A 15,425-nucleotide genomic window follows, 5' to 3' on the forward strand; every position below is an offset into this window, starting at 1 on the left:
CCCCCCCCCAAGTCCTGCCCACCAGCAGCCCCACCCATCAACTCCTCCCCCTCCCTCCCAGCTGTTCCAGGGTGTGCACGAGGTGCTGGGAGGGAGAGGGAGGAACAAGGATAGGGTGCGCTTGGAGGAGTGGGCAGAAAGAGGTGGGGAAAAGCCCGGGAAGGGGTGGGGCCTTGGGGGAAGGGGTGGGGTGGGCAGGGCCGGTGCAAGGCTATTTTGCTCCCTAGGTGAAACTTCCACCTTGCACCCCCCCCCCCGCATATCGGTTCATTGAGGGGCCTGAGGGGCAAATCCCAACGAGCCTTTATAGACCCCAGGGGCCAGCCGTGCCCAGAGGCTGCTCCCCAGACCAGGTTCCCCGCTCCCTGAATTCCCCTGGAGGGTGCACAGCCCCCCCGCCCGGCAGCCCCTGCTCTGAGTCTACTGACTGGCTTTGCTGGCCTTGGGCTGCTGCAGCAGCTTGGCAGGGAGTTGCCGCCTCCGGAGGCACTGGAGAGCCAGAGCATTGGCTTGCAGGGGCGGCGAGCCCCAGCCATGGAGGAGCCAGCGTGGTTCAGGGGGGTAGCAGCCCTGCAAAGGCAGCAGCTCAGCCGCTAGTGGGGAGCAGCCACACCCACACACACACCCCTCCTGCCCAGGCTGTGGCCCAGTGCTCTCTTCTCTCCACCTCCCCCAGCATTTGAGTATAACCCTGAGGTCCTACTGTAATTATGCAAAGCGTGGGTCATTAATGGTGGCTTGGAATCTTGATGGCTCCTATTGACTAGGACAGTTGACTGTAAATGGCCCTGTTTGCCTGCAAGCCTGCCTGTCTAGGTGTAGGCCAGCCTGTGGGTAAGGAAAAATGAGGTCTTGCAGTGACATGACCATGTCACCTGATACTGGAATCCATCTTAAACCTGGTGCTTTTCCATTTAGAAGGAGGGGTGGGGATCCAGAGAGACAAAGGATTCCCACCTTGTGCCAAAGCTATAAAAAGGAGTGGAGCAGGACAAACGGGGGTCCCAGTCATCAGAAAGCCCCTGCTTTTCACCTAAGATGCCTGCTGGAACTAACAAGGACTGTACCAGGCCAAAGGATTGGGCCCAGATTAGGAAGGAGTCTAGTCTGTGAAAGAAGCTTATTGGAACATCTCTGAGGGTGAGATATTACCTGTAATCAGTTTCTTAATGTACTAGGCTTAGACTTGCGTGTTTTGTTTTATTTTGCTTGGTAACTTGTTCTGTCTGTTATTACTTGAAACCACTTAAATCCTACTTTTTATACGTAATAAACTCACTTTTGTTTATTAATTAACCCAAAATAAGCAATTTAATACCTGGGGGAGCAGACAGCTGTGCATATCTCTATCAGTGTTATAGAGGGCGAACAGTTTACGAGTTTACCCTGTATAAGTTTTATGCAGAGTAAAACGGATTTATTTGGGGTTTGGATCCCATTGGGAGCCAGGTGTCTGGGTGCTGGAGATGGGTGACCTGCTGAGCAGTTCTTGGTTAAAGTCTGCTGCTTTGGGGGCATAGACCAGACCTGGGTCTGTGTTGCAGCAGGCTAACGTGTCTGGCTCAACAAAGCAGGGTTCTGGAGTCCCAAGCCAGCAGGGAAAACAGGCTCAGAGGTAAATTAAGCACAGCAGGTGACAGTCCCAAGGGGGTGTCTGTGACCGAACCCATCACAGTGATGTAGTCAAGCAGGGTCTGTACACAGCTGTTTGCTTTGATACACTGGTAGTGATTTTAAGTGAGTTTTAAGTGTGGTGACTGGAGAACAGTCAAAGTGGTTACTGGTTTGTTATTTTCTGTTTGCTTATTTCGAGAAAGGGAAGTAGGAACAGAAAAACAGGAAAATGAGTGGAAGCAGTGAAGTGATTGCAAAGTTGGAGCTGCTTAGCTGCAAGTTTTAGAAAAGGAGAGGGAGCACCAGAGATTAATGCAACTGAAAGAATTGGAGATAAAAGAGAAAGAAAGAGTCAGACAGAGAGGAGGCTGCATACAGAAGGGCTATGGAGGCAGAGGCAGCCAGGGAGAAAGCTGCACACCAGCAAGTTCTGGAACTCAGGCAGCTGGAGGCTGACGAAAAAAGGTAGGATAAGGAGTGAAAGAAGCAGCAAACCCTGGAGTTAAGACAGATCTTGAGGCCCAGAAACAGGCTCAGATTGAAGCACAGAAAGCTTCCCCAGAGGAGAAGGAGAGAGGCACAGAGATTGAAGCCCAGATTGCAACCCAGAAGCATGAACTAGCTGTAATGGAGTGGAAGAGACAAAACCCTTCAGCAGCTGGCTCCACTTCTCAAAAAATCCACAAATGGGAACGAGTATGCCCGCAGTATGGTGAATCCAGTGATATTGCCGAATATTTCATCACCTTTGAGAGAGACTGCACTCTCCTTGTGATTCCTGAAGATTAAAAAATGACTAATTTGGTTCCAAAATTTACTGGGAGAGCTCTGGACATATTCAATAAGATGCCTATAGTTTGAAACATCATCAATAGTAAATTTAAGGAACTGGTTTTGAAACAGTTCCAGATTACACCTGAAACCTCTGCCAAGATCCTGGCTCATCAGCTGGGCAACCGGCCAACCATGGTCCACATGGGTTGCTAACTGGGTTAGGCTTTTTGGGTGCTCATGAGAAATGGGCTTTAGGCCTGACCATCTGCTCCCCCCTCCATCTCGGATACTGTGTGCTAGTGACTCTCTCGTGGGGTGGGGTGGATGTAGCTTTAGAGGAGGAAGCCTGTGGCTCCAGGTCAGCGGTGAACTCTACCCTCTAGCCCTGGGTCTGGGCTGAGGCACCAGCAGGGGTTGGGCGAGGGACATCTTCACTTGGAATCTGAATAGTGAGAAGTCACTGGTCTCTCTCTTTGAACAGTGACTACTGTGAGCTGTGGAATTAAAACCCTCTCTTATAAGAGTCCCTTGTCAGGTGGTTCTGTCTGTCGTGTGGGTAGTATTCCAGAAAACCTGTCCCAGGAGCCAGGCTTGCTGGAGGACTGTCCTGCGAGTGGTAGTTGTCACCCAGCTGCACCCTTTTGTGACTGGGTGTCGTTCCCGTCCCTGCCCCCTTTTGGGTGATGCTTAAAACATCCAAGGGACAAATCTGAAGCTGGCTGTCTTATGGCCGTCGTAACCATAGTGTCTGAGGACCAACACTCTTGTGAGGCAGGGCACTTTCCCACAGTCCGGGAAGGCCGCAGCTATCTAGCACTACCGTGTGTGTTTCTAGTCCCATGGGAACAAGGGTGCCATTGACAGGGCAAAGCTTCACTTCGAATTCTGTCAAAAGGAAGGATGGCCCAATGGATAGGCTGCTAGTCTGGGACTCAGGAGACTTGGGCTCCCATGCTGGCTGTGCCACAGACTTCCTGTGTGTCCTTAGTCACTTGGTCTCTCTGTGCCTCAGTTCCCCATGTGTACAGTGGGGATAATAGCACTGCTCTGCCTCCCGGGGGTGTTAGGAGGATAAATCTATTGAAGACCGCAAGGCACTAGGGAGCTGTATCTTAGCTCAGCTACATGTCAGTATGGGGGGAGCTTTCCTTGCCGCTGCCCATGCTGGGCCCTGATGAACAAAAGCCTCCAGGCTTGGCATGCAGCTTCTTTTTAAAAAAAATCATTTCATCTCTGGGTGCCTTTAAAACCTTACCCCTGCCCCCGTCCTTGGCGTCGGAAAACAACGGCCTCTTGATCTAGCCCCAACGGCTGCTGTGATGATGTTTGTCTCTCTCCCCAGATGGCGAGCTAGTTCACTACCGCTACGGGCTAAAGGACTTGATCACCATCCTCTTCTACATCTTCATAGCAATCATCCTGCATATGGTGTTGCAGGACTACGTCTTGGATGTAAGTTCTGCTTCGGTTCTGAGGGAAAATCCCTGGAGGGCATCTAAAGAGCCCGCAGGCCTCTATGTTGAGTGTTAGTGGCCGCAACTGGCCTCTGCATGCTGGCTGACCTTTCTGTGCTGGTTGGTTTGATTGGGGCAGCAGGGGGGTGTCTCTGGGGCTGACATGGTGGCAGGTGAGCTTTCACTTCAGGGGCAGGAGGGAGTGGCTGGTGTTAGGGAGTGAGGAGAGTGAATTGGTGGCATTGTGGCTTATGCCTTCTCTCTCATTTTTCCTCTAGAAAATCAACAGGCGGCTCCATCTCTCCAAGGTCAAACACAGCAAGTTCAACGAATCGGGGCAGCTGGTAGCGTTCCATCTCACCTCCATGATCTGGTGCTTGTATGTAGTGGTGACGGTAAGCTATGCCGAGGACCCGGCCGAGACGCGGCATGGTCCATTTCAGGTTTCCTTTTACAGAGATTGGACCTAGGTTGAAGGAGTCTGCAGTAGATACCTGCTCACATGGGTTCTTTAGCAATCCCTCTGCTGGGTGTTTTCTGTGCATGTTGGTTTGAGGCAGGCATTGCCCATACTCTCATTGGTAGGAATCCCTCCAAAGTTACTTACTGTGCGGGGTTGGGGAGTCTCAAGAGAGCAGGCGACCAGACTCCAGAGCTGCACATACAGTGGAGGCTCCGTGTACTGCTTGGCGAGCTGGACTTGGTCTCTGTCAGAGTTCGGGGATTGCACAGCAGATGGAAAATTCTGTGTCCGTTTCGTTGAGCTAAAAACGGGCTTGAATGAACTCAATTTGAGAGTGAATCATGTAGTTGGTGCGGCAACAACTGTGCTGTTCATTTTGACATTGCATTTAATTGATTTGAAGCTGTCTCCAAACTTTAAGTTGTCAATGTGACACCAACTCTGTATTGTCAAGACGTAATAATAATAATAATGATAATAAATACCAGCCTTTTATATAGCACTTTTTATGACCAGCTTGCAAAGCACACAATGAAACTGCATTGTACAAGTTGTCACAGGGAGCAATGGAGGATCTTGGCGTCTTGGGAAGGAGTAGGCGATAGTTTGTGACCAGCCCATGGAATGAGCACATTAGTTGGGTGTTTCTGCAAAAACTGTCAGCAATGAGACAGCAGCGCTGGCATTTAAACTGTCACTTCAGGATTCAGAGTCAGTACGTGTGCACGCACAAACACAGTTAACCCCTCTAAGCTGTTGTTTCAGGCTGCCGGCAGACTCAGGCAGACATCACCATGTCAGTTTACATTTGGTTCATGTTTTCAAGGTTGTCTTTGCAAGCATGAAGGCTAGAAACATAGGATGAAATTCTGGCCCCACTAAAGCCAGGGGAAGTTTTGCCGCTGACTATAAGGGCACCAGGGTTTCACCTAGCCTGTGTTCTGGGGAAAGATTCTGGAGCACATTTCTATAAGTGGAAGATTCTCAGGCAAAACCCCTAACCATGGAATTGCATTGTATCCTGGGCCCTGCTTTACAATCTCTTGGCAGGCTGCTCTCTTCCCCCTCTCTGGGAAGTCTGTTGTTCTGGCTTTCTGCTATGTGAGGCCCTTTTATTCAAGATGAGAGAGCTGGAAACGTTCAACCAGTGGAGCCATCTGATCGACTGGAGCCAACACATAGTACTGTATAGTCAACAAAGCTGCAGCAAGGAGTAGCTGTGGATGGGGCTAGCTGTGCGCATTTTAGCAAGAGCAGATCTCTTAACCCAGGATACCAAAGCCCCTGGAATGAGCAGAGAGACGGGGATAAACTCTGCTAAACACAGTTAAGGTCTCTGAACTCCAAGTGTCTTTGTGCCAATTGCTATTCTGCTCACATTCTGATTCCAAGCTGGGGGAGCAGCATAGCATAAAAGACTGGAGATGCCAGGAGACTTTAACATGCATGAAAATGTAAACTGACTTTCCACTGGATTTGGATCAGTTTGCTGGGGGGCAGGGGGCTAGATAAGCAAGAGGCATTGTGCAAACATACTGTAATATGCGGGTTTAAAGCATTAGCCAGTGTCCCCCATCCATGCCCCCGTCTCCTCCGAAAAATCCCAACTGAAACTTACATAATTTCAACTTTAATGCCACAGAACATAAATGCAGTGGACAAAAGTCAGGCAATGCAAAAGTTAAGGATCCTCCTGGCAAGGCTAACTCAGCCGGGTGTGTGTGGAGGGGAGGTATGTTTGGATTGCTCTTAAATACAAGTCTCACACAAAAAGCTTCATGCAAAGAATTGAAAGGGTGCTAACAGTTCCTAGAGAGAGTTACCGCTTTAACCACTTAATTGTATTAAGCCTCTCATATCTCCCAATGTCAGGAATGCCCCAGTATGTGGGATCCAGCCAGTGCTGGATAGTAACTGACTATTCACTATCGCAAATTACATGCAACTCCAGCCCCTCGGTAAATAACGCTAAACTCCATCTACAGCACCTGCTCCACCACCCTAGCACCCATGTCCTTCCCAGCAGGCTGACAGCTGCATGCTGCCTCGGGCCCCAACTCCACCTCCAGAACGGCTGGCTCCACCCCCGTTTTACCTCTCCAGACCTAAGGCACCTCCACAGTGCTCTGAGAGGGGTGGGGGAGGTGGGTGGAAGGGGGATGGCTGTGACCAAGGAACCGGCTGTTCTCCACATCCCTCTTTCTCAGCCTGTAGTACTTTAAAGTCCATTCATTCCTGAGACGCCTGTGGCTGGTGGATGCTCCTGTGAATGATATGGGGTCTGGTCCATTGAAACAGCTGGAAAAGCTACTGTTGGCTTCAACTGGCTTTGCATCCGCCCTATGGCGCCTGGCAGTGGTCACCCTGTCTCTTGTCAGCGCAGCGTTAACCCTTTGGACACTGCCCATATATGTACCTATTTCTGCTCCCCTCTCCCTCCCACCAGGAAAGGCTGGTGTCTGTAGGGTTAAAAAGACTCTGTCCATCCTCCAGCATCTCTTATGCCCCCTGAGAGTGAATTAGCAGCATCCTTCTTGTTTGAGTGCTTCACGGCTACAGTCTCCTCACCCGCCAGCACCATCCTGCTTCAGACGTTTCCATTAGCCAGGGGTGGCAGAACTGGTAGGCAAGGGGACTAGAGCCCCTGCAATGGAAATATTGTGGGGGCGCTGCCCCTGCATCAGCTTGCACGTGCCCAGGTGGATTGGGAGGGAGGGATTTGCAGAGGTGAGGGCTGAACCCAGAGGGGCTAAAATGCTGCATCAGGGCCTAGGACTGGGTCGAGAAGCTGAAATGGAAGCCCCAGGACTGTCCTTCCAAGCCTGAAGCTGGCTGCCCGCTCCCACCCCTGGCCAAGTCTCAGTACCTCCCCATACTCCTCCTCCTCCTATTCCTTTGTCCCCCTCCGCATTTTGCAGGGAGCTTCCACTCTCCTGCCTCTAACTGGGGGCTGCAGCCTCCTCTGTAAACATCCCAAGCTGCTGCTGTGCCAGGGAGCCCCGAGGGGCGGGCGCACCAGCTGACTGAAAGAAGCTTCTGAGCTTTCTCACTCTCTGCGCTCTGTCTCCCAGCCAGCCCCTCTCTCTGGCTGCAGCTCGGTATCCAGGGCGGTTTTGCAGAGAAGACGCTGTAAACGAGGGTGAAGTATCAGAGCTGGCCCTGGCTGCCTGTTTCGCCTCCAGATCCCAACTTCCCCCTAACTTCAATTTGGCCACAGGTGGAATTATGTCCGACAAAGCCAAGATCTGTTGGGCTCCAGGGTGCCTCTGTTCTCCCGCACTTTCCTTAGGGGAGGGAGAGTTGATGGGAAGAGATTTCCCTTTGGTTTAGGATGACCAGACAGCAAGTGTGAAAAATCGGGATGGGGTGGGGGGTAATAGGAGCCTATATAAGAAAAAGACCCGAAATTGGGACTGTCCCTATAAAATCGGGACATCTGGTCACCCTACTTTGGTTTGGGAGTGTGGGCTTGTCTACACGGCGAGAAAGCCTGGAATAGTTAGTGTGCACCCCAGCCAATCTGCACTAACCCCTGTGTGGACACTCTTACTCTGCACTAACAGCGCCTCAGTATGCTTCAGCTAATACGCTTCCAAGGTGCCCAGTCAGGGTGTCCACATGAGGATCTAGCACAGGGTAGCCATTGCGCTGTAAAATCACACCCTGGCTTAATGCACACTAGCTGCTCTGTGCAGACAAGCCCTGAATATTGAGCCACTTGTATCTCTCAATTCCAAAACAGCCTGCAGTGTTGAAGACACATGTCTGGCAAACCAAAGGAAATATGGATTCCATGCAAAGGTGCTGCATTAAAAGAGCACTCAAGTTTGCAGAGCAAAGCACTATAAAATAAATCTGGGACTGTCCAAATTCAGGTTTCCTGCACAAGCATTATTATTTATTTGTATCATCCTAGCAGCCCGGAGCCCCAGGCAAGGACCAGGAGCCAGGACCGCATTGTGCTAGGCACAGTGCAAACACAGAATGAAAAGAGGGTCCCTGCCCCAAAGATCTTACAGTCCAAGACAAGTGACTACAGATGGATACAGGCCCACAGAGGAGCACAAAGAAACACTGAGACATAACTTGAACTTCATCCCTTTGGGTTTATGATGGATTTTAATTACAAGATCGCATCCGGTTACTTCTCGTTCAGTGCGCTGGCCGGATGGTGCACACTGTTGTAAGCCATTTATAGCTTGGTGGAATCTTTCACTGGATCCTTAAAAGGCAAATGAGACCATCTCTGTCGTTGAACTATCAGGTTTCTGCCCTTTCTCACTGAGAGATTAGCTGGGCTGCAGCAGCTTTATCACAGAAAACGCTCCCTGCGTACAAAAATGGCTGAAGAAGTTTTGCCCAATCTTTATTTCAGTTCCCCTTCAGATGCAGAGGAGACCTGGAGAGGTGCAGCCCCATTATGTGGAAGTTGGACAAAATTATTAACAGCCGTAAGAGGCCTATTAGAATGGCAGCGTTTTGGCAACCTTAATGCTGGCCTTACCTAACGTGCTTCAGCTTGTAGTAATTGCAGCCGCTCTGAAAGGATCCAGCCTCCAGGCCCCTTTTCTCGGTGTCTCGTTATTGACCCGGCATTTAGCCCGTGCGGTTAGAACTGGCACTGATGTGAGTAACCCCAGAGCTGACACGGGCCGATGATTTCTTTTGCCTAGAACTTGCCTCTCCTCTTCTCTTTCAGGAAGGATACTTATCAAACCCGAGAAGCTGGTGGGAAAACTACCCTCATGTTTCTCTCCCGTAAGCGCTCTGTTCTTCAGCTGACCACTTCCTTCCTCTTTTTAGGTTAATGTGGGGACGTGGCTTGAAAGTCAGTGCCATGTGAATAGGCAGCATTTACCTTGCTGTGTATTTTCAAAGCACTGTACAAAGGATCTCACAGCCCCTTCCCATGCTGGGATTGCCGGTAAACCCTGCTTTCTACAAAGGTCTTGGGGGACATTTGAAATCTTAATACAAATTCAGGGGGTGGCGGGGTGTAGGGGTGGGCATTGTGTGATCAGGCGCTTCAGAGCACGTCTGCCCAGGTGGTCTGGGACCTGAGAGGCCTGGGTTCAGTTCTGAGCTCCCAGTGACTTCGGGCAAGTCACTTAACTTCTGTGCCTTAGTTTCCCATCTGTAAAATAGGGATAATTCTCCCGTTCTCATAGGGATGCTCTAACGGTGAATTTGGGAAGGTTTGTGAGGATGGGGGATAGATAAGTACCCAGCCAGAAAGAGGGAGCTCCAGTCAGTGTATAGCCAATGTCTGAGAACCATGGGTTCAGAAATTCAGTAGTCATCTGTCCACTCATTAGGATGCTAATAGGGGCAGAGAGATTGGGATTTGCCCAGCCACTCAGCGGCAGAGCTGGGGTTAGAAGTTAGGAGGTTCCTGGCTCCCACTTCCATGCTAGATCCCCAGGAGGAGTTCAATGCGGTTAGGGGCTGGATGCAGGAATCCCTGGGTGGAATTTGCTGACCTGTGTTATGCAGGAGGTCAGCCTAGGAGGTGACCACAGTGCTCCCCCTGGCCTTGAAATCTGTGACTCTACGTTGTCCTGGCCCAGGACTCCCGGATCCCGTGAATGATTAAACCTTTATATCTGGCCCCTCCTTCCTATGTGTGCACTCCTCTGAATGCTAGTGGGTAACTGGCTCGTAGTGTATGTGCAAAACAGTAGGGAGTGGAGTGCTCTGCGGTGCCCCGTGCAGTGCAAGTGGAGCTTCAGCACCTGCAGGCCAAATCCAGAACGAGTCTGAGGCTGCCAGGCCTGCCAGCAGACACCCAATGTTGCATTTTGGCTGCTGGCAAATTCTCCTCTCTCTTCCCTCGGGTGCCATAGCTATTAGGTCTTGAAAAGCAGGAACTCCTTGACTACTTCGCCTATGGCCCTAGGCCGGTGCCTTTTTCCCAATCCTCAAAAAAGAGATAACAAAACTAGCCCGAACCTGACCTTCATCCCCAAGACTGTTTGGGAACCGCTGCTGCCTGCAGGCTCTCTGCCTTGCCGAAGGCTTCCAGGGAAAGTCGGCAGGGGACATACCTCCTGCTGAGTTAATTGGTGTAGTAGATCAGGCAGTCTTCTCCCCCGGCTGGGACTGGGGTAGCTGGTTTGATTTCCAGGGTTCAGCTTGGGGCATGTGCTTTCTGCTCAGAGGAGTTCTCCCCACAACCCCCAAAGGGGTGATGCCCCATCCCAGTCCATTGTATGGGGAATATTTACACACCTTGAACTTCCAATCTGGAGCTGGGTTTGCCTGCTAGGCTTTCACCTGTCCTGTCCTTGCGTTTCAGGTTCCAGGTGAAGTTTTTCTACCTTTGCCAGCTGGCCTACTGGCTGCATGCACTGCCTGAGCTGTACTTCCAGAAGGTGCGCAAGGTGAGTGCCGGATAGGCCGCACTGCAGGCTTTGCAAAGGCTGCCTCATCCGGTGGAACCACTGGCCAGCGGATTTGCAGTAGCTTTAAGAAGCAAAATGCCAGACTGCATGCGTGGAACCTGGGGAGAAATGCAAGGCTGGGAAAGGCACGGCTGCTGCACGTTCCGCTTAGACTTACTGGGAGTGAGCTTGGCAGCTGCTTTCTCTCAGCTGGCGTAGGTGCCCGTGCCACCACATTGCCTTTACACTTGGCCAATTAGATGGAATCTTCACGGCCGCAGGATGACGTTGCACATACCACCGGGAGTGCTCCACAGATCTTGGAGGAGCAGGGAGAGCCCCGGACTTATCTCCATGCTTTGCTGCTCCATTGTGTGCACTGATTCAGATTTCCAAATGTGGACGGTTGAGCTTAATCTTAAATCTTTGTTCCTTTGCCAGGAGGAGATTCCTCGTCACCTGCGGTACATCAGCCTGTACCTGATGCATATAGCTGGAGCATACCTCTTAAAGTGAGTGTTGTGGAGTTTGCTTTAGGGGGCCTGCTAAGAATGATGGGAAAATCCAGGTTTCCAGAGGGCGGGTGCTCAGTACTTGCTGAGGGTTGGGCAGCCAAAATCGCTAGTCGCTGTGAAAATCTTGGCCAACACATTGAGACTTGAGTAAGGGAGGTGATTTAAGAACCAGTAATAAACGCAACAAATGATTAGCCAGTGGAACTCCCAGCTACAGTGTCTTACTGAAGTCAACAGTTTCCAGATAGGATAATAGCTACTCTTAAGAATGAAACTGTCATGTCACGTCAGCTAGAACGGGAGACATGCCGGCACCTAATACTTTCAGAGCATCATACAACGCAAAAGTTTGCGAGCTGTAAGTCTCAGGCTGGAAGGTGTGATCCTCTTTTTGGTGTCAGGAAAGTCTTTTCTCACAGGGTTGGTATTGCACAGTTGGACAAATGCATTCTAAAGGCTTTCATATGTGAGAGGAAGCAGGGTCCGGTGACTAGTGCGCTGGGCTACAATTCAAGAGACCTTGGCTTCTGTTCCCGGCTCTGCTACCGATCTGCTCTGTGCCTCAGTTTCTCCTTAAACCATGTCATATCTATTTCAATTGTAACCTGTCTGGGACAGGCATGTGTAAGTCCAAGGCCCAGCATAACAAGATCCTGATTTTGACTGAAGAATTTAGTCCGCAGAACAAACACAAAATAGTGGTAATACGGCAGATGGCTGACTGGAGCTCAGGTCTGTTCCAGTATGGCAATGCTTGTGTCTTCTCTCTTTAGCCTAACCCGCCTGGGGCTTATCCTCTTGCTGCTGCAGTACTTTGCTGAATTCCTCTTCCACATGGCCCGACTCTTCTACTTCACGGACGAGAACAACGAGAAGCTGTAAGTGTGCCGAGCTGAGAGGAAAGATTCGCCCCTTTCCGGCCAGAACAGTCATCAAATGTAATCTAGGAGGAGCAGGGGAGTCTGTCTTCCTTCTCCAGAACGGATCTGCAAGGGGTCTTTCACCTTGGGGCTGGAGGGAGAGGTCATGCGTGCCTCATTTCCTGACTAGCTTGTTGGGAGTGGGCTGGGAGATCTCCACAGCATAGGTATGAAGAGGGCACTCGAGGCCGGATTAACTCCAGGTTTGATTTGGTAGGTATAAGAACACCTGATCAGTGGAGCCTGTGAAGAGCCTGGGACCTTGTGTAGTCATGTACAGTGGTGCAAAGTTGGGGAGGTGGTGTGGTCTAGTGGATAGATCATGGGCCTGGGAATCAGGAGACTTGGGTTCTATCCCTAGCTCTACTGCTGGCCTTCTGAGAGATATTGGGCCAGTCCCATCTTCTCCTCGTGCCTCTGTTTACCCTCCCACCCTTTGTCTTGTCTATTTAAACTCATCAAGACATACTCTCACTAGGTGTATGTGTAGGGCCTAGCGCAGTGGGGCCCTGATCTCAGTTAGGGCAGCAGGGTGCTTTCCTAACACAAAGAATAATGAATATAGAAAGATACTGGAATGGTGGTGACATTTGATGCTCCTGTTGCAGTGGGGTGCATGACCACGCACAGCAAAGGGTATCAGAGAATCGGACCCAAAGTCCACCTTGGGCCTGAAATTCACTAGTGCCAACTGTGGGCAAATGTGCCAGGAGACCCTACGTGCATGCACCAAGTGATGTGTTCTGGAGTGGAAGGTTGACAGCCTTGGGGACTTAAGCTCTGCCCATCCTGTTCAGCATGGGCACCAGCCAACCAGCCTCCCGCTTGACTTGGCAGGGCCATCTCATGCGTGGCCTGTTCAGGCAATGGCACCCGTGCTGAGGCTGCAGGAATGGGGCCGGCTGTGACAGTTGCATAGCACTCCTAGGCTGAAGTAACCTCTCTTCCCCCAAAGTTCAACCCTGTTAAAGGTGGGTCCCCATGAACAATGTGCTGCTCCTGGGCGTCTTGAGGCCGTTTCCTGGCCTGAATGTCTGCATCTCGCGACTCCTGCTGCCCTGGGTAGGCTGGGTGTGCGCCCCCACTGCAGATGGAGGCTTGTCCCAGTGACGTTCCTGTTTGAATTCACACAGGTTTAATGCCTGGGCAGTAGTGTTCGTGGTCACCCGGCTCTTCACCCTCACCCTTTCCGTGCTGGTCATTGGCTTTGGGCTGGCTCGGGTGGAGAACCAGATGTTCGACCTGGAGAAAGGAAACTTCAACACTCTGCCTTCCAGGTAAGACATGGCCACATGCTGCTCCATCAGCTTCCTGCCCGTAGGCTGAAATGCTCTGCCGGATTGCTTAACGCATGCTCACATAGTCAGGAAAGGGACTGATGAAAGCAGAAGGGATGCCCGTGTTCAGGTTCTCTACCCATCCACTCTCACTCGACTCCCCAGGGCTGGGCTGCAAAGTCAGAGGGGTCTGAAAATCCAACTGTCTTCTGCTTGGAACTTCTCCCGTACCGAGGGTTTTGTAGATGCAACATAATGCTGGGCGAGCAAGCTGGATGCTAGGCTGTCTTGAGGCTCAGCAAAATTGTCTGTGAACCGTACTGTTAAGAAAAGATAAAATCCTTGTTTGTTCAGTAGAGGGACAAAGAGATCCCTCATGTAAGGAGGTGGCATTTACGTACAATCACTTTTCTAGCCATAACTGCAATTTAAGGGACCTGGTCAACATGAATCCCCCTTCTGTCTGGCTGTGTCTTCCCTCCTGTTGTCAGAGAGGAGCCTAGGGATGTGACAGGTGTGATTGTACCTAAGCAAAAATTGGCGGCAGGGCTGGCACCTGGAACAACTACTCTCTTTCCTCAGGTGTCCTCCCAGGACTGGTCTGTGGGCTCTGGAGAGCACTAGCCTCTGTAGCATTGAGATCGCTGTGGTCTTTGGGTATGAAGGGCCATTTATTAGCTGGCTTGGTTGGGTTTGGAAGTGGCTGTAGGGCTCCTGGCTTCAGCCTCTCTGCTCCGTTCTCAGCCTGGCTCTTCTCTGCCCCCTCCCCCAGGATGTTTGTGCTGTCCCTGGTGTGCCTTTTCCAGGCCTGGATGATGTGGCACTTCATCCGGTTCCAGCTGCGGCGCTGGCGGGAGTACCGGGCCGAGCAGAGCGCCAGGCAGAGAGCCGCCGCCCTCACCAAACAGCAGTCCAAGCCCATCAAGAGGGAGTCGGGTAAGTGCCGGGGTGGGGTGCTGAGAGCAGGGCTGTGTGTGGCTGAGCTGGGGGCAAGAGGTAAGGGCCCAGGCTGCCCTCGGGTCCCTTCCTCTGCTGCAGCTCTGTCCTAGGGTTGTCAACTTTGTTTGCAGAGAACTGAACACCGCTGCCCTGCAGCTCCATCCCTTCTCCGAGACCCCGCCCTCCACTCCACCCCCCCGCCCTTCTTCCATCACTCGCTCTCCCCCACTCTCGCTCATTTTCACCAGGCTGAGGTAGTGGGTTGGGCCACAGGGGAGGTGAGGGCTCCGGCTGGAGCTGTGGACTCTGGGGTGGGGCCAGAAATGAGGGGTTCAAAGTGCAGGAGGGGGCCCAGGGGTAGGGCAGAGGTTGAGGCACAGGAGGGGATTTGGTGTACAGGCTCTGCTTGGCGCATAACTCAGGTGGCTTCCAGGAAGCAGCTGGCATGTCCCTCCAGCTCCTAGGCACGGGGCAGAGTTGGCCACAGGGGCTCAGTGCCCTGCCCTCATCTGCAGGTGCCACCCCCGCAGCTCCCACTGGCCATGGTTCCCAGCCAATGGGAGCTGCAGAGCTGGTGCTTGGGAAGGGGGCAGCGCACTGAGCTCCTGTGGCTACCCTTGAGCCTAGGGACCGCAGGGACCTGGTCGTCACTTCCAGGAGCTGTGCGGAGCCAGGGCAGGGAGAGAGACTGCCTTAATCCCGCTGCAGCACCGAGCAGACATTTAACAGCCCGGTCAGCAATGCTCACGCACCACCAGAATCCCTTTTCGAACAGGTGTTCTGGTCGAAAACCGGATGCCTGGCAACCCCACTCTGCCTGTCCAGCACTGTGGTGCCCTGAAGGCTGTGCTGGGGCCTTGCTCAGGAGCGACAGTGTTCCATGAGGCAACCCGACCCTGTGGGGTCTGGTGGCACCACGGCACAAGGTGGAAGGGCTGCAGGGTGCTGATGTCCCCCTGCAATCCTGCATGAGCCCAGGGCAGAAGAAGCTGAGGACATGACAGTTCTTACCCCAGGCGCTAAGCGCTCGCCCCCTCTAGGCCAATGAGGCCCCAGTCAAGTGTCCCTGACTCGCTGTGCTTCCCTGCC

General features: G+C 52.1%; 1 protein-coding gene across 1 annotated transcript in view; it reads left to right on the forward strand.

Moving 5' to 3' along the window:
* TRAM2 (translocation associated membrane protein 2) overlaps positions 1–15,425 on the forward strand; it is a 56,484-nt gene that overhangs the window by 36,752 nt on the left and 4,307 nt on the right. The window contains exons 3-10 of the mRNA XM_030555220.1: positions 3,731–3,840; positions 4,121–4,237; positions 9,005–9,063; positions 10,601–10,685; positions 11,127–11,197; positions 11,974–12,078; positions 13,254–13,397; positions 14,170–14,333. Of these exons, the coding sequence (XP_030411080.1) occupies positions 3,731–3,840; positions 4,121–4,237; positions 9,005–9,063; positions 10,601–10,685; positions 11,127–11,197; positions 11,974–12,078; positions 13,254–13,397; positions 14,170–14,333 (855 nt within the window). The remainder of the gene's footprint in view (positions 1–3,730; positions 3,841–4,120; positions 4,238–9,004; positions 9,064–10,600; positions 10,686–11,126; positions 11,198–11,973; positions 12,079–13,253; positions 13,398–14,169; positions 14,334–15,425) is intronic.

This window comes from Gopherus evgoodei, chromosome 3 (genome assembly GCF_007399415.2).
Source record: "Gopherus evgoodei ecotype Sinaloan lineage chromosome 3, rGopEvg1_v1.p, whole genome shotgun sequence".
NCBI lineage: Eukaryota > Metazoa > Chordata > Testudines > Testudinidae > Gopherus > Gopherus evgoodei.